Below are 20,364 nucleotides of genomic sequence, written 5' to 3'. Positions count from 1 at the left end.
GCACATGAGTGATGGGACACAGCATCTCCAAGGTAGCGATGAAGAGGGGATTTTCTCATACAACCATCTCACGAGTGTACCATCAATATCAGGAATCCGGTAAAACAAAAAAACTCGGACACTGCTGTGGCTGGAAAAATATCCTGCAAGAACAGGACTAATGACAACTGAAGAGAATCATTCAATGTGACAGAAGTGCAACCCTTCCACAAATTGCTGCAGATTTCAATGATGGGCCATCAACAAGTGTCAACAGGCAAATGATTCAACAAAGCATCACTGATATGGGCTTCCGGAGCCAAAGGTCCACTCATGTACCCTTCATGACTGCATGACACAAAGCTTTACGCCTCGCCTGAACCTGTCAACACCGGCATTGGACTGTTGATGACTGGAAACATGTTGCCTGGTTGGAAGAATCTCATATAAAATTGCATCGAGCGGGTGGACGTGTACGGGTATGGAGACAACCTCATGAATTCATGGACCCTGCACGTCAGCAGGGGACTGTTCAAGCTGGTGGAGGCCCTGTAATGGTGCGGGGTGTGTGCAGTTGGATTGATATGGGACCCCTGATACATCTAGATATGATTCTGACAGGTGACACATACGTAAGCATCCTGTCTGATCACCTGCATCCATTCATGTCCATTGTGCATTCTGATGAGCTTGGGCAATTCCAACAGGGCAATGTGACATCCCACACATCCAGAATTGCTACAGAGTGGCTCCATGAACACACTTCTGAGTTTAAACACTTCCAATGGCCACCAAACTCCCCAGACATGAACATTATTGAACATATCTAGGGTGTCTTGCAACATGGTGTTCAGAAGAGTTCTCCACCCTCTCGTACTCTTACGGATTTATGGACAGTCCTACATGATTCATGGTGTCATTTCCCTCCAGCACTACTTCAGAAATTAGTAGAGTTCATGCCACGTTGTGTTGGAGCGCTTCTGCATGGTCGTGTGGGCCCTACACAATGCTAGGCAGGTGTACCAGTTTCTTTGGCTCTTCAGAGTACTTATAAGATACACATCTATTTGCAAAATTTCTACAGTATCTTAAGTTTTCAGCAGGTTTATTGATGTTGCAGGGAGCAGGGAAAAGAATGTCCATTGTTGCACATATTGCCGCTCAAATTGGGTGGACCATAACACATTATCTTTCGGAATGTTTCTGTGGTGTCACCGCCAGACACCACACTTGCTAGATGGTAGCCTTTAAATCGGCTGCAGTCCGTTAGTATACGTCGGACCCGCGTGTCGCCACTATCAGTGATTGCAGACCGAGTGCCGCCACACAGCAGGTCTAGTCTAGAGAGACTACCTAGCACTCGCCCAGTTACACAGCCGACTTTGCTAGCAATTGTTCACTGACTACATACGCTCTCATTTGCAGAGATGACAGTTTAGCATAGCCTTCAGCTACGTCATTTGCTATTACCTAGAAGGCGCCATATTCAGTTACTACGAATGTATTCTGAACAAATAATATTGTGAATCATGTACCGTCAAGAGCGACGTTCATCATTAATGGATTAAAGTTAAGTATCAAACTAATTATGTCCGCTTTCTGAATTCTAATTCCTTGGCATGTTCCAGACCTCACGTCAGTATAGTCCTTCCCTCCTCACGCCAGCCGGTGTGAGCTAAAACGCGTACATTTCGGCCTCCACTAGTAACACGGTGTTGGCTCTTCTGTCAACACACTTTCCAATATTAGCGCTCACAAAATTCCTTTCTATTGTTACTTAAAACTTGTAATTGTGTTTTCCATCACTAAATACCCAAGCTATTTGCAGAAATCTATGTAAACTACTAAGTTAGCTTTGTCTTACTCCTACCCTGTGATGTTACCAATGCTTCAGCCAATAGCTGAGCATTTTCAATGATGTGACCAAATATTGATAGTCAATGATTTGTAAGCTTTAATTACATAAAAATAACAAGTCTTTTGTGAGAATATAGACAGTATATGCTAATTGAATGTTATAATCTCTCAGAATAATAAGTCTGAACCATATTTTTAACATAGGAAAGTAGCCTATTGCTTTTTATCTCCTAATTTTTTAATATCATGCCAAACATACACTGTGTCATCATTAGTTATCCCACTAAACACCTTGTTTTAACAACTTTATCAAATATTCATTTAAGTTGCAATTATGCCGTGTGTGTGTTGTCACAATTAAATGTTTGAAATATGATGCAACACTATGCTTGTCTAATTCGTTGAACATGCACACTTTTATGATTTTTTCAGCATTTTTTTGCAACAACTATATCGCAAATCAATAATTCCAGTCTTTCAACTTGTTGAAAATAGGCATGCTTGTTTCCAATAGATCTAATACATGATGTCCTGCTCAAAAGAGGCCCCAAAAAACAAAAATTTGCTTGAATTACACTTAAATGCTTTGCATAAAAAATGGGAAATTAAATGTACATGTTATACCATGTTCAGGGGGAAATAAAGGCGAATCACAAAAGGTGCTAAAAGTTACTGTCCTGAACTTGTAAACACAGTTGAACATGATGCTGTAGATTCTCAAAGGTTGCTGCCAGGACCTCTGCTGCCTGGATTTCACAGATGATGTTCTCTTGTATTTCTTCCAAGTTGTGTGATTTGTTGCTGTAGACCTTTTCTTTTAGGCCACTCTAGAGGAAAAAGTCAGGTGGTGTTAAATCAAGTGACCTTGGGGGCCATAGTCTTTTCGAAATCACTCTGCCAGGGTTACTAGAGATGTGTGGCTTGTGGCACCATCCTGTTGGTACCTGCTGAGGTACATTGTCCAACTAGTTCACAAATTCCCAAAACATTTCAATGTAAACTGCACTTGTCACAGTAGACTTGAAAAAAATTGGTCTGATAATACGAAACTATGATATTGCACAACCCCCCCATTCCACAAAGACCATTGGGAGGTGCTGGTGAAGCCATGCCCTGTCTCCCAGTGCTGCAGTGCCACTGCACTGAGATCAATATACATCCGAGCAAAGGAAGGCTTTCTACAGTCCGTGTCCTCTGAGCAAAGAGATAATGACTGCTGATCAAGGAGATAACATACTCTAGTTAGAACACATGTGTTATTCATGTTACAGATGGAACTGTATTTTCAAACTTTGTACGTCTATACTTCGAGAGACAAATTTATTAACTCTGTGCATCAAGTGATGTTTTAATATTCAAAGACAGCTTTAAATATTCAGCATATTCTTGTGGCTATACATTGCATAAAGTTGAGTAAATATTTTTATCATTCTTTTAATAAAGTGAACTAATATTTCACATATCGTAGTTCTGATCAACCACCTCCCAGATCAATCAAAGATCCCACAGTTATGAGCATATGACTGTAGTTTTCTCAAGTCATAACAGCATATATACTGCACCAAGGGCCTAAAACGAAAACATTTTGATCGCCCCTTATACTATTAATGTGTATAAATGTACAAAAAGTTATTTATTAAGCGACCAATAAAACCAAGTTTTTGAAAACAGCCACAAGTCGCAATTTGTATTTTTTCAACTTGTAGCTGTTTTCAAAAACTTAGCTATTTACTATTTGCAGTAATCAGAATACCATAGACTTGAGCAGCAGCTTTTAATACTAAAAACTGAATGCAGATAATGATAATGTCCTTTATAAGAATATCACAGACTTGAGCAGCAGCTTTTAATACTAAAAACTGAATGCATATAATGATAATACCCTTTATACAAGTAGTTCTTTTTTCACTGTAAATAACAAAAGCAATGTAGCATAAAAATCAGTATTATCATCACATTATTGGTCATGTACTTTTAAACATCACACTTAATATACAACATCCTAAAACATAAAATCAAACGTCTCTCCTCAGCAAAAAAAGAAGCAATTAATTAGAACTTAGAATCATTTAGCATGCAATTGTGTGCTGTGTAGTGGAAATATTGACATTAACACATTTCCCATGCTAACTGGTACACCAAATGTGAATAGCATGAAGAAGTATAGGCTCTCTCTCTCTCTCTCTCTCTCTCTCTCTCTCTCTCTCTCTCTCTGCCCCCCCCCCCCCCCCCAACCCCAACAATAAGAGTCTTATTGTACTTTGTAGCATTTCATATGGTTGAGTAAAGTTAACTTAGAATTTTCAGCAATACCATAAAATACTGAGAAATATTTCCCACCAAGTGGTGAAGACTCCATTACAGGAGTATTATTGAGATGGTCAAAACCAAAGATTATAAGTGATCTACACTCTCTTTTTGAAAACATTTGGAAAACTGAAAAGATTCCGGAAGAGTGGAAAATGGCATTAATCCCCCCATTATATAAAAAAGAAGGCAAACAAAACGTTGACAATTACAGAGGACTATCACTGCTGCTAGTGGCACACAAGATATTATCAAAAATTCTCCTCAACAGAGTTGAAGAAACTTTAGAGAAACTACTGGTAGAATATCAGTGTGGTTTTTGAAAGGTAAGACCCTGCACAGACCAGATTTTTAACTTAAAATCAATAATTCATCAAAAAATGTTAACCGGAAAACTTTTAACAATATCGTGTATCAGGTTCAAGAAAGCATTTGATTCTGGAGACAGAGAAACACTGGATATCATCATTGGTGAATTCTATCTAAAGTTAAATTTGGGTCATGGGCACCTGTATGATAGTTGGGGAGGGGGGTGCTAGCTAGACACAGGGTATGGAGTATTTTTAATAATTTGGAAGATAATGACGAGTTGTTGATAGCTATACCAATGTTCCAATTCTGACCCTATTAAAAACCTGTGTAATACTGACTTTAAAACAATTTTATTGTAAGAAAAGTGCCTGACTACACTATATTTTTCTCATTCCCTGAGAGCTAGACTCCACACTGTCTGAAATAATAATGCGTTTTAGACGAAAGGACAGCCTGTCTCCCTCACTGTTAACTGTGTTTTGGGAGAAAAATTGTAAGAATCTGGAATTTGGAGCTACAAAATCTCAAAACTGAACCAATAATTTTGGGAAGGCAATCAAATGGAATTAAGGTAAAATGTCTGGCTTTTGCATATGATTTTGCAATATGTCCACAAAATCTGATGGAAGTAGTTACTGAAATACATCTTCTGAAAAAAATAGTGAATAGAACTGGACTCAAACTTTCAGATGAAAAACAAAATTCATGACAAATATTTTAAAAAATGCAACAAAACACCTAAACACACAAATATGTAAAACAGAGCACGTTAGTAAATTTAAATATCTTAGAGAAACTGTACAGCGGAATGGACTAGAAAAATTTGCGATGACTGTAAGAGCTAAGAATAAGGAAAAGAGTATGTATTGTTTGATAAAAAAAAGATATATAACAGGAATTGCAAGTCTAGAAAAACAAAACTAAACTTCTATACCACAGTGGTAACCCGAATGTTTGTGTGAATGCTTAACGGTGAACTACAAGCTGCGCAGAATAGGGGTATTTGAAAGACGGATCATTAGAAAAATAATGGGTGCAATACAAACTACAGATTGTTGGAAAATGAGAAGTAATGAAGAAATCTATAAAAATAAAAAAATATCGAAGTAATGGCAAAGTGAAGATATATCCTCTATGAATGCTTCTATCAAATGAATGTGCTAAAAAAATAAAAAACTGTATTTATGGAAAAGAAAGAGACAATACCATGAATCACAGAAGTAAAAAAAAGAACTGAAAAGAAACATTATTAGAGAATTGAAGATAACAGAAAGAAACCTTTCTAATAATAAAATACTAAATTTCCAAAGCAGAAGAAATACAAAATTAGGAACAAGATGGACAGAAGAAAGAAAATGACAACATGGGGAGAAGATGAAGGACTACTGGAAAAATAGGAAACAACGAAAGAAGAAGAACTGAAGTTCTTACATAATCCTACTTGGTCAGTATGAAGATTAAAAAATGCTAAATAATCCTACATTTATAGACCTTCATTATACTAAATAAATAAAAGGACTAACAACAATTCACATGAAGGAGGGAGGAGAGGTGGTAAGTAGAAATAAACTATAACCATGATAAATGCATAATTGTATATGTTTAGCAACATAGAGACATATCACTTTGCTACTTAATCTTCCACCAAAGTTGAGAAGTAAATTTTCAAAACAGCATATTTATTTTTACCTGATCATACTTCCCTTTCACAAAATTCAAATATCTCCTCATTGGAAACTGTGGTCCAACAAGGAAACTCCCTGGGAAGTAGGCATGTGCTGCAATTTCCAGGAGAGATGGCACATGTTGTAGTGCAGTCTCCCTCTGATTCTTTGGCACGAGCTCCTAGAAAACATAATATAATTGTTGCTTTGAAATTGCTAGTAATGTGATGCTGTTGTTTCACTCTGCTCAATTTTGGTTTGGAAATAGTTTTGGCATCAAGCTCTATCTTCAGGCAGATGGTTCAGTGACAAAGAACATTCCTACATATGAAAAGCATAGGCTCAATGCTTAATACATGATTTTCAGTGCTTCCATAACCTAGGGCACCAAAGTGTTTGGTGTTTCAAGAGGGACCATATCGAAGATTTATAGTCTACAGGGACAACAGAAAAATATTGCCCACTAAATCACAATGTCTAGGGAAGGATGTGTTAAATGATCATGACAAGACGGTTGCCAAAGAGGACTTTGATGAAAAATAAGAGGACGACAGCTGCAAAAGTCATTGCAGAACTGAATTCGCACTTGTGAACTCTGTCAGCACCAAAACATCACGGGTGCTCCATAAGCTTGGAATTGCAGAGTGAGCTGCAATTCCCAAACCACACATCACTCGAGCAAATGTGAACACAGGAAAATGTGGTGCCAACGCCAGGTATTACCTGGACAACAGACCAATGGAAAAAAGTCATTTTGTCAGACGAGTCTCGTTTCACACTGACCCCAACTTCTGGCTGGGTTAATGTCCCATGAGTTAAATGTGGTGGAGGTTTGGTGATGATTTCATGACATTCTAAGGGTACCATGGTTACTCTGCAAAGTGGCATTACTGTCAAAGATTGTGTGTAATTTTTGGCTGATCAGTTCCTTTCCGTGGTACAACATTTGTTCCCCAATAGGGGTACTATGTACCAAGACAAACTGTTCACACGGCTCACATCGTCCAGGTCTGGTTTTATGAGCACGAGGATGACTTGTTGCAACTCCCATCGTCACCACAGTCACCAGATCTCAGTATTATTATATTATTGAGCCTATAGTTTCATACAAACTTTCCACTAATTTACAGGAAGACTGGTAGAAGATTCCTTTGAAAATAATACATGAGCTGTATTTATCCACTCCAAGGAAATGGGAAGCTGTTTTGAATGCCAATGGTTTTCCTACATTGTATTAGGCATGGTAATGTGTTGCATTTCTGGTGTTCCCATATATTTGTCCACTCCTGCATATGTAAATAAGTAATTTTCAAGAAGCTAACTTATAACCACAATTTAACTGAAATGAAAATAAAACAGCTACAGTAATCAAAATAAAATTGTGCAGCATTGAGAAAAATGGATTCTCTTGTTAATTTTTTTTCAGTCAGTCTGAAAAGTACCTCCAACTGTTCTAAAAAGGGATCTCCCCATCGCACACCACTCAGATTTTGTGGTAAGAAGGCCCAGAGAAGAGCCTGTCAAAAACTGAATACAGATCAAGCATGAAAACAGGAAGGTGTGAGATATACCTTCTTGCTCAATATCGGTGTTTGTATGAATGTGAATGTGATCACTCCCAAGGAAATGATGAAAACATAATAGTTTGTCACATAAGCTGCAACAAATGAACGCAACAGTTTCACCTACCACACAGTTTCTCTGTACTCTGCCAAGATATAAGTTTTTACTGTTTTTGAAGTTGTGTTCCTTTTGGAGGTTTTGAGAGCTGAATTCTTTTGTTGTAACATACTTCACACCTGTTTATTTGTTGTTTTCACTCCTGTGAGATGTCTATGTGGTACCCTGCCTGCTCTCACTATTCATCACGTTTATATAATGACCACTTATCCAAGACATCATTGCCATTTGAGGCTGCTTTTTATTACACTTTTTTTTTGACCACTCACTGTTTCTATTTTGCTTTTTTCACCCCACAGTTCAATACACCTTCTTCCTGTTTTCATGTTTGATCTGTGTTCAGTTTTTGACGGGCTATCCACTGGGCCTTATTACCATTAAATCTGAGGGGGTTGTGATGGGGAGTTTCCCTTGTAAGAAGACACAATGTAAATGTATCTAAAATTTTATCAAATTATGGACTAATACAATATTACCACGTACAAAACTTCAATATTATTTAACTTTAAGTTTTAATACCAGTGTTTATTTCGGTGTAATGTAAAGACTGAAGTCCAAAGGAGAAATGTGTCTAGCAGTGGGTATAAACTAGGTGGTGGTGATGGTGGTGGCGGTGGTGATGATATGTTTGCAAATGAACAATACCCAATACAGTAACACTGAAAAAAGTAAACTAATGGTCTGAACTACAGCTGATAGATGGAGAATGACAGGCATACAAAACATGGAACTCTACAAAGAGCTGTAACATATAAAAGTAACAATATGTATTAGAATAGACTGCTACTTATGACAATGAGGAGGAATTGACCAGCAGACAGGTACATTTAAAAGTACAATGTTAGACATTATTTAGATATCAGACAAAGCCCTTTACCAGATGTGTTTCTTCATCCAAGGAAGAGCATTGTTTGATAGCTAAGTAATACAGAACAGTCCACTTGTAGATATGCCTGTCTGCTTGTCAATGCCTCCTCATTGTTGTAAGTAGCAATCTGATCCACTTCATAACACTATTGTTATTCCAGCCAAGGCACTTCATTTTTCATAACAAATAAAAAGTTCTTAAAGCAGAATGAAATCACTAGTACACAGAATGTCATCAGTATACTTAGTGTGTAACTGTCTGCTCCTAATAGTTACATGCTATTTATATATGAGCTAAATTCTTAGCAATGGAATTCTTTTCTGAGAAGCATGTGCTTGATTTATAGATATAAATTCAAAACTACAGAAACCACTACAAGAATAACAAATAGAAACAGTCATCAGATTTATTTTAAATAACTTCAGTAAATGTAGTGATTCTAGCTGCACCTTTTAAGAGTATCCAGTAACTGGTATAACAACATTAACAAAAACAATAGCAATTATTACATAAAAAGTTCTAACTTTGAACAGGAACTTACAGACCTAGACATAAATTTCAATTAAAAGAAAGAAAGAAAGAAAGAAAGAAGAAGAAGAAAAATAGAGATCTGAAACAACTTACCAAATATTTAAAATAAATCTGAAATACACTACACAGCAAATGGATAATTAAACAACACAGAGTACATGAACGTGTTATTCTAATTAGGAACATAACGAAACACATGATCATAGAAGAGATACAACTTATTTGGTGATGGAGTAACACCAAATAGGATAGAATGAAAGCAGTTTACGTGTCTCAAACACATTTGAAAACATAAAGATGCTATCGGCATCTAGTGTCACTGTCATAGTGTTGTGCACACACGGCAGACCAGGCTGTCCCTGGCGGCCGCCTCGAGTAGTTGTGGGCACACTGTTTGAATGTCAGCATGCACTACACTTGCCATAGTGGCCCAACTTATGACTGATGTGGGTGGTAGGTATGGTAACCTCCTTTCTTGTGGAGGGGGATTAGGGGGGGGGGGGGGGGGCAAGTGTCACCGCCCACGATTCTGTGACTGAAAAGATGTCCAGTGCGGTGCCAGGTGCAGCAGCCAAAAGTGTGAGAAATTCCTAATCCATCTGGACTGGTGCGTATGGATAAAAGTGAGTGAAACAAGTGCACCCCCAATGCCTGTCGAGCCCAGTGGACAGGATTGGTGATAAGGGAGTGGGGACTATCTGGACGTCAGAGTCTATAACAAGGGGTGCTGGCATGGGCATCAATGATGGTGTACTGGAGAGGGTAGGTTCTGGCATTGGAGACGTGGCTTCCACCCCACTGATGGCAGTGACTGCTCAGCACAGTGGGAGGCAATGCCACCGGCCACAGAAAGCAAACCTGCTGTCAGTTCTGATGAAGCACACACTGACAAGGTACGTGGGTACGACCAGGCCTGCTTGACCCTGGAGTGCGCAGGGCCCACAAAGAACAAGGTGTTGGGCCCATGAGCAAAGGAGGGGGCCCTGTGCCCATCCTGGGAGGGAACTGGTTCCGGTGGCATGCCACAAGTCGATCTTTGGTGCAAACCATGAAGGTTTGATGGGCGTACCTGCTGTGGAAAACAGCCGGAATCCAGTTAGGGCACTGTCTAAACATCCTGGCCCAAACTGTTGTGCTAGGTGCAATGTCAACAAAACCAGTGGTGATGGGAGATGCCTGCTGAGCAGCAAGAGGATGAGCAGTGTCCGTGACTGACGACTGAACAGCAGCTCAGCAGGGCTCTTGGCCTCAATTGCCACCGATCAATACACAACAATATTGTGAGACCCTAAAAAACTCAAAAGGAGCATTCAAAACAGAAGGGGGGGAATGTTCGTGAGAGCAGTGAGCTTGTTGTACGATAACGCACATCCTCGCACAGCCTTGACAACCAAGGTGCTCTTGGACTCATTTGGCTGGGATGTTCAGAATCACCCCCATATCACCTCTCCTCCCGAAGGTACATGAATGGAATTAAATTTTCAACTGACACACAGCTGTTCTGAAGTGGGGGAAGGAGATGGAGGGAGAGTTCTTCTAGGAGGGCATAAGAAGTTTATGCCACAGCTCACTATATGAACTGAACGGGATGGCAATTATGTGGAAAAATAGTCAAGTGTATCAATAGTATCCTGTATTTTTTTTTTCAAATACACATTTTCCAAAAACGATATAAAAATCTAATACACTTATTTCCTCAACATGCCTCGTATCATGCGTACGACCTGCTTGAGTACTGAATCTGTCTCCACAGCAGAGGAACTGGTGGTGGAAAAGCCATCTACAAGATGTACAACTATGCTTCCGCCATTCTGGCGATAGGTGGCGACACCAGTAAGTCAGTCGAAAGAAACAGATCACAGACGTCAGGCAGTTAGCTTGGACCTCGGTCAACATACCCTCATTCAAACATTATTTGGTTTGAGTCTGCATCATAAAGTTGTTATTGATTGAAAATGTCAGTTTACAAGCATAATTATCATCATTTGCGGGAGGTGTTACTGTTTTGTTTCAACATGAACAAAACAGCGGCTGAGTCTCAGCGAACGCTCTCAAGTACGTATGGTAAGGATGCTATTGGTGAAAGAATGTATTGTGAGTGGTTTCAACGCTTCAAGGATGGTAATTTTAACATCGTAGAAGGGCACACTGGTGGAGAATTGGAGACATTGCTGGATGAAGACTCGCATCAAACACAAGAAGAACTGGCACGACTAGTGGGAGTGACACAGCAAGCCATTTTAAAATGTCTCAAGGCTATGGGCATGATTTAGAAAGAAGGAACTTGGGTCCCGTGTGAGCTGAGAGCTAGAGAAATTGAACAGTGTTTGTGTGTTTGTGAACAGTTGCTTCAGAGGCAAAAACGGAAGGGATTTCTGCACCACATTGTGACCGGGGACAAAAAATGGGTTCATTATGATAACCCTAAATGTAAAAAGTCATTGGGATATCCCGGCCATGGTTCCATGTCGATGGCCAAACCGAATATTCATGGCTCCAAGATCACGCTCTGCATTTGGTGGGACCAGCTCAGCATCATGTACTATGAGGTGTTAAAACCAAGTGAAACAATCACAGGTGCTCATTATCGAACACAATTAATGGGTTTGGGCATGGCATTAATAGACAAATGACCACAATACAGTGAGAGGCACAATAAAGTGATTTTGCAGCACGACAACGCTCGACCTCACATTGCAAAAAGAGGTCAAAACGTACTTGGAAACGTTAAAATGGGAAGTCCTACCTCACCCGCCATTGCTCCCTCTATTACCCGTTTAGATCAATGACACATAGCCTGGCTGACCAACACTTCCAATCTCATGAAGACGTCACAAATTGGATCGATTCATGGATTGCTTCAAAGATGAACTTTTTTTTTTAATTTTTTAATTTTTTTAAATGCAAGATTCATACACTGCCCGAAAGATGGGAGAAAGTAGTAGCCAGTGATGGAAATACTTTGAATGATACATGTGTAACCATTTTGTTTTGTTATAGCCTCAAATGTTGGGGAAAAAATGGCAGAAGCAAAGTTGCACACCTTGTACCACATGCCTTACCTCCATATACAGTTGAAAATAAAACAGTTTCTCCTGGTCAAATGAGGGGTCAGGGCCCATGGGGACCTGGGAAAGAGCATCCGCATTCGTATGTTGTGACACAGGACGAAAATGGATCTCATAAATGTACTGAGACAAGAACAGAGCCCAACACTGAAGACAAAGTGTGGCTTTATCCAGTAAGGAAGTTGGTTAGACAGGGAAAACAAAGGCTTATGGTTGGTAATTAAATAAAATTCTGCACCATGCAAGAGCACATGAAATTTTTTGAGGCATAGACAATAACAAGAGCTTCTTTTTCCCCTGATAACAATGTTGCTGAACTGAGTTGAGCATTTTCGGTGCAAAGGCAATAGGCTGTTTGCAATCGTTTGCATGGTGATGGGCTAGGACTGCTCTCACTCTTTACTGAGACAGAACCATGGTCAGTACCAGATGCTTGCTGGGTCGAAATGATGTAAGACAAGACGTGGAGCAAAGGCTATCTTTAAGCTGCACAAAGGCATGCTCATAGGCTGCACACCAAACAAATGGAGCACTTTTCCAAAGCAACAGATGCAAGGGGTGGGTGATAGTAGCTACTCTGGAAATAGCATGCCACTTTGTTGAGGAATGCCCTAAGCTCTCATAGATTAGACCGACAGGACACATCTGTAATCCCGGTGAAATGTTGTTCCATGTGGCGTATGCGCTGATGGGAAATTTCATGACCCAAATAAACAATGTGAGGCGGGAAAAGTGAGACTTAGGGAGATTACATTTGACAACCCCACAGCCTGTAGAACAGCAAACAAAGGACAGAGGTTACATTGGTGATCCTCTGTAGTAGAATCTGTCACAATTACATCATCAAGATAGTTAATGCAATTAGGGACAACCATCATAACCTGTCCTAAAAAACACTGAAAGGTGGCAAGCACACAAGTGACCCCAAACATTAGTCGTTGACACTGATAGAGGCCGAAAGACGTATTAAACACAAGCAACTGTTTTGATGCCTTGTCCAACAGAATCGGAAAGTAGGCTTCGGAAAAGTGGATTTTTGTAAAGAACTGATCACCAGCCAACTTCGTGGGCAATTCCTCTAGGCTACACAGGGATAAGTGTCTATGACTGACTGTACACTAATAGTAACTTCGAAGTTCACAGATCTGAAGCTGACCAGGCGGTTTCTTTACAAACACTAAGGACACAGCCCATTCACATGAGGAAATAGGCCTAATCATCCCAATGACGTTAAGTGATCCAGCTCTGTCTTAATCTGATCACATAAAGCTACCGGCAATGGCCTCTCCTGAAAAAAGCGAGGGTGGAAAGAGGGTTTGAGTTTGAGAGTGATATGTGGTGTTAAATTGTTTGCACAACCTAATCCTGGGTCAAACAGAGCCAAAAACTCAGACAACAAGGAATCTAGTTTGTGATAAGCCACTTGGTAGAACACCACATCTGCAATAGAAAAACTAAAAGTATCAAAGGCATTTACCCAAACAAATTTTCAGTACTCACAGCATTAACCATCAAGTATGTAACAGAACAGACAACTGGCTTTTTAACATTGTCGATTGTGAATAGCCTGAGAACAGGAATCTACTGATAGTTATAGCTTACCAATTGATGCTTGATGCATACCAATGGGGATTTGATCCTGGCAGAGATCTGCCTGTTGAGTGGGGACACGGTGACTCCCACAATGATTTATAGGATAATTGGCTTATCCATCACATGGACTTCAATGGAAAGTTTCTACTGGCCTGCATACAATGGCAAACACAATGACGAAACAGTACGAAATCGACGTCCGTTGACTCCTGCAATGACTCCTGTCTGGGTAGAGATCGACATACCACTGCTATGTGGTGACCTTTTTTTTTTGTTTTTTGTTTTTTTTTTTCTGTTTTATGACAAGAGGTCACCCACTCATGCTGTATGAAACAAGAGGGGCACAACATAAGAAGTGGCATTTGCTGTTTCCTGCATATGATATGTTTGTCTGTGGCAGTCCGGATGGCTTGCTTGTACTATGGCTACCTCCTCTTCCCTCCAGCATGCTAGGCTCCATGCGCCAGAGATGCATGCTGTCAAAAATGATGACATCACTCCAAGTCTCTAACTGGTGCTACATGGCATAGGAGACCTTGAATGACCTCTTCTAATGTGGGGTCTTCAAACTGAAGGACGTATTACTGCACTCTCTTTTATCTGGGCCAAACAAGTTATTGAATCTCTGACCACTGTATCTGCATAAGACTCCTGAGACTTAGCTATGATGAATCGACACTTACAACTGAGGTCACGAAAATTGGCTGCCCAAAATCGATATATGATTGCTGCAGCTGTTTGCGACGATAGGGGGACAGCAAACTACACATATTGTCAAAAGAAAGTGATGCTGGTTCTTGCAGAGGAGCTAACTGGCACAGTAAGTTAGGGGTATCCACGATAAGAAGCATGACAGACCTCCATGTCAAGCTCCTGGAACACCAGGAAATTTTAGCAAAGCTGCTTCTCGTAAATGTCCCAGTCTTCCATGGATTCATCAAAGGAGGGGAACAGCAGCAGGTGAACAACTGGTGGCTGAGCCTGGGTCAACACAACCAACAACCGTTCCAACATGGTCATTGCTGTTGTTGCAGAAGTGACTGAAGTAAAGCCTTTTGACTGTTGATATTGTCACTTGCATTATAACTAGGAGCACAAGGAACTGCACAGCCATAAAAGAGATACAATTTATTGGTTCACAGAGTGGTCTCAACATGAATACAATGAAAAGTCGTTTACATGTCTCTCACACTTTTAACATCTGAGGGCCAGGAGGCCAGTGCATGCTCTTACAAAGATGCTATCCACATCAAATGTCACGAGTGTATTGCTGCATGTCCACGACAGACCTGGTGATGGCGGTCAGAGACTGGGCTGCTCCTGGCCAGCTGCCTTGGGTAGTTGCAGGTGTGCCGTTTGAATGTCGGTGCGCATTGTGCTTGCCGCAGTGGCCCAACTTACAACTGCTGAGTGATATTGTGTTTGAAAATATTTTACCCAATACCTATTTTGGATGACAATAAACTTTTTAATGTAGGTGTGCTGAATATCTGACTCATTATGAAGGCATATACTAATACAGATTTTTTTTTTTTTTCTTTTGCTAAGGTAGGGAAGTAGTGAATGGTATGAGCTGCCACACTCCTAACATCAGACAAAATGCATATATGTTGTGTCCTTTGCAGTGTTGTAATAACACTGAGCTGTGAATTCTGCACTCTCTTCAATTTTATTCTTATAAATTTTGTAAATACATTTAAGTATTAGCTATGATCATCCACGTTCCTATCTGTACATTCACACATTTATATCCCGAGCATTTAGTAGTTATCTTGAACAAACATGCAACAAGAAAAACTATCAAAGTGAGATGCTACTTCTGGGAGGATCAAATTTTTATAAAAAGTTCTTTCAAGACACTTTTGTTCATTACAAGCTCAATGTTGACCAACACATTTTGAAATGTAGCATTATTAAATCAATATATATTTGTCTTTTCATGGTCAAGATCAATTAGAAAGGCAACCATTCTATCTCATGATCTGTTACATTTAAACAGCTAGTTTACTGGAACACGCCAACATCGGTATCTATAGTGCAATATCCACAATTTCTTCAGTGATATTAATTGAAGATACGTTTTCTAGCTAAGTTGACAATTCTATTTTGCACACAATACTTTAGCTATTCTGGCAGTACTCTCCACTTAGCTACTGAGTCATCGGCAATATCTGGATGAAAAAGGGCCTCTTTATCTTTCACTACAGTGAAGAACCTCCTTTAATTAAAAACACCACAAAATTAAGGGGAAAAAGTAAATAAATTCTTTGTGACAGAAGTGGAAAGTTATCTGCAAATTGCACTGAGATGACTAATAAACTAAATGTCTAACATATAAAACTATCAGGATAAAGTGAATTGCTGCTAATCTCTGAACCATATGCACTCAGCACATACAATTAGCTCTCCAACAGGACTGCAAACAGTACCACAAACAGTTAAAATATGACTTCATACACCAGCAAATGTGGATGAACTCTTAATGCTCCTGCACTGATAAGAGACAAGATATGTACGAAGGAATGATGGAAGGAAGATTAGAATTTAACATCCTGTTGACAATGGTGTCATTTGAGAAGGAGCAGAAACTTGGAGTATGAAAACATGGTGAAGGAAATTGGCTATCCCCTTATCAAAGGCACCATCCTATCATTTGCCTGTAGCGATTTAGCGAAATCACAGGAAACCTAAATCAGGATGTCCGGATGTGGATTTGATCCGTCATGCCCCTGAATACGAGTTCAGTGAGCTAACTACTGCACCACCTCACTCAGTGCATACACTGGGGGTGTAAATGGAAGTGCATTCTACAGAGCAGTCAGGTGATTTGTGGATAATGCAGAATTGTTGAGAAAAAATATTTAAGTACTTAATATATCTGTTCTAATGTGTACCAATGAGTTCACTCTTGTATCTGACAGTGATTCAGATTCCCTGCCAAACTACAGTATCAATATGGAGCCTACATAATGTGGCTGGCAAGTAGAGACAGTCCCTCATGGCTCCACAGATGGTGTGCCTATTGTACTCTCGGCTTGTGCCATCTGGTGGAGTTCTGCACTTAATTACGCAAGCAAAGTCACATACTGCCACTTGTCTCTTATCACCTGAATCCTTCAGGATGCCTTTCATATGATGTTTTGCAGTTTTTGCTGTTTTCGTATTCACTCTGGACTGATTTTGTACTCTAATGATGACTTTGCTGTGTTTTGGACTCTGCTTTTAGCCAGTCATTCACTACATGAACTTAGTTGTTATCGATCATTCTGAACTGTCATTTGTACCATAGTGTCATAGTGTGCCAAGCGATACTGAATTTTTTGCTACCCATGTGAAATAGGATAGTAAATTCATGATTTAAGTATTTATATTTACAAGTGCCTAACACCATACTCATCCCCATTTAGATGTCACAGGCAAAGTATTGGAGCCAGATGTACCATTTTTTTTTTGGGAGACACTCTCATCACTGATATTTTTGCCAAAAGTGAAGGAAGGTACCAACTATGATCTTATTTAAGGAACAATTCAATTCCTGGCACCTCCTCAGATTTATTCTGAGGTAGGGAGGTTGGGAATGGCATCCTCTCGAGTTACATACAATGTGTGCTGGCATGAAAAACAAGTCCTCTGGTTAGATGAGTAGTGGGTTATAAACACAAAATAAAAGAGAGGCACTGCAGAAGTAGGTCTAGTAATGAACAAGAAAGTACAAATGTGGGTAAGCTACTATGAACAGCATGGTGAACACACAGCAGACAAGATAAAAAGAAAGTCAACACCCAACAAAGTAGTACAAGTTTATATGCCTACTTGCTCTGCATATGACACAAATGAAAAAAATGTATGATGATATAAAAGAAATTATTCCTATAGTCAATGGAGATGAAAATTTAATTGTCATGGGGACTGGTATTAAATAACAGAAAAACGAAAAGAAGGAAAAATCGTAGGAGAATATGGACTGGAGGAAGCCACCTGATAGAATTTTGTACAGAACATTGTCTAATATTGCTAGCACTTACCACTTACTTGGGTAAAGTGGGGACACGGGAAAGTTTCAGGCTTAAGGCGGGCCCTCTCCAAACACAAATCTACTGGTAAAGCAAACACAGACAGAAGGGTTTCAACCTCAAGATGATTAATTCAGTTAGATTATGTAATGGAAAGACAAATATTTTGAAAGCATATTTTAAATTCCAAACATTTCCAGGGGCAGGTGTAGCCTCTGGGAGAAACTTACTGGTTACAGACTGCAAATTAAAACTGAATAAATTGCAAAAAAGTGGGAAGTTAAGGTAGTGGGACCTGGGTAAATTGAAAGAACCACAGGTTTCTGAGGAAATGAAGGATTAGACAGCAGCTGACTGAAAAAGGAAAAAAGAATACAATCGAAGATAAATGTATAACTTTGTGAGACGATATAGTGAAAAGAGCACAGAATCAAATAGGCAAAAAGAAAGTCCTGGTACATATATTTGGAACACACGGGAGATACAGACCATATTTGGATAACTCATGAGATACAGACTCTAATTGACACAAGGAGGAAATTTAAAAATGCAGCTAGTGAAGCAAGAGATGGAATACAGACAATCTAAAATATGAGACTGACAAAGTGCAAAATGGCTAAGCAGTATGGATGACTAGGGGAAAGTTAAATGTCACATACAAGAGTACTAATGCAACCTTTGGAGAAAAGAGAAGCAGTTGTAAAAATATCAAGAGCTTGTGCGTCAAGCCAGTACGTACTAAGCAGAAAGGGGAAAGCTGAAAGGTGGAAGAAATATATATAGAGGGCTATACAAGGAAAATAATCTTGAAGGCAATTCTATAGAAGAGGAGGGGGAAGTAGATGAAGATGGGATGAGGTATACAATACTTTGAGAAGAATCTGAAAGAGCACTGAAAAATCTGAGTTGAAACAAGGACTCCAGAACACATGACTTGCCCTCTGAATTATTGAGAGCGTTGGAAGAGCCAGCCACAGTAAAACTACTATACCATGTGTGCAAAATATATGTTGCAAGTAAATTACCATTAGACACTGTGAATATAATGAGTAGTTCCATTCCAAAGAAGGCAAGTGCTGACAGGTGTGCATATCACCAAATTACAAGTTTAGTAAGTCATGGTTGCAAAATACTTACACAAATTATTTACAGAAGACTGGAAAACCTTAAAGAAGACAACTTCAGCAGTCATCAGTTTGAGTTAAGGAGAAATATAGGAATCTGCGAGGCAATACTGACCGTTTGACTTATCTCAGAAGATAGGTTGAAAAAAGGAAAATATACATTTACAGCCAGTGTAGATTTAGAGAAAGCTTTTGACAATGTTGAGTGGAATATACTCTTTGAAATTCTGAAGGTAACAGGAATAAAATACAGGGAGTTTGTACAGAAACTAATCTTCATTTGTAAGAGTCAAAGGACATGAAAGGGAAGTCAGATGGGGTTGTAGCCTGTACTCAATGTCATTCAATCTGTACACTGAGGAAGCAGTAAAGGAAACAAAGGAGAAATTTGGAAAAGAAATAAAGTTCAGAGAAAAGCAATAATAACTATCTGGTTTGCCAAAGATAGTCCAAAAAAGAAGGTGAAATTCTGTTAATCAGCTCAGAAAGGTGTCCAGTTTTTTGATAGACATGATTTCTCTTACATTCCACATACAATCACTGAACAATGGTATTTGTGGGAAAAAATGGTTCAAATGGCTCTTAGCACTATGGGACTTAACTTCTGAGGTCATCAGTCCCCTAGAACTTAGAACTGCTTAAACCTAACTACCCTAAAGACATCACACACATCCATGCCCGAGACAGTATTCAAACCTGGGACTGTAGCGGTCACGCGGTTCCAGACTGTAGCGCCTAGAACTGCTCGACCACACCGGCCGGCATTTGTGGAAGACTGTATTATTTGTTAAGAATAAAGACAAGATTATTCCATGGGGGAAAAACACTGCCCACATCACAGGGATAACAGTTTAGAAGTGTACTAATCTCTACTGTCCACACCCTACAGTGGGTGGTACAAAATTAAGATAATCTTTATATCCTGCTTGCACAAAAAATTTGCCACACAAGTTTTGCTTTGCAGGTGAGGTGTTCCCATGGAGGAAAAGGAAAGAAGAATAAGGTATAATGTCCTGTAAATGGTGAGGTCTACAAAGATGGAGGTTGGATGAGGATGCTGCAGAAAATTAATCTTGGCCTTTTTGAGAAACCACATAAAACCTTAATACACGTGGCCAGAAAGGGATTTAACAATCACTTACATGTGTGCTAACCACTGCATCTCTCATGTAACAGATAATTTATGGAATTAGGAGTTTGAAATTATGTTTGTATATGATATCCTTTGCTATAGCTTTGAACTGTGACTACAGTGTACTGTTTAAAATGAACTCATACAGCTGGCAGTAAAAAGAGGTTTTTATGCCTACTGTCATCCAATAACACTTGTTCATCAGTGAAATTATTTTACATGTTGCCAATTATGAA

General features: G+C 39.4%; 1 protein-coding gene across 1 annotated transcript in view; it reads right to left on the bottom strand.

The window, feature by feature from the left end:
- Positions 1 to 20,364, bottom strand: part of LOC126299456 (lysophospholipid acyltransferase 5-like) — a 196,914-nt gene that overhangs the window by 117,718 nt on the left and 58,832 nt on the right. Inside the window, exon 5 of the mRNA XM_049991373.1 lies at positions 6,145 to 6,300. Coding sequence (XP_049847330.1) covers positions 6,145 to 6,300 — 156 coding nt within the window. The remainder of the gene's footprint in view (positions 1 to 6,144; positions 6,301 to 20,364) is intronic.

Source organism: Schistocerca gregaria, chromosome X, assembly GCF_023897955.1.
Source record: "Schistocerca gregaria isolate iqSchGreg1 chromosome X, iqSchGreg1.2, whole genome shotgun sequence".
NCBI classification, from domain to species: Eukaryota; Metazoa; Arthropoda; class Insecta; order Orthoptera; family Acrididae; genus Schistocerca; species Schistocerca gregaria.
The sequence above is the reverse complement of the archived record's forward strand: the minus strand, read 5'-3'. Positions and strand labels throughout refer to the sequence as shown.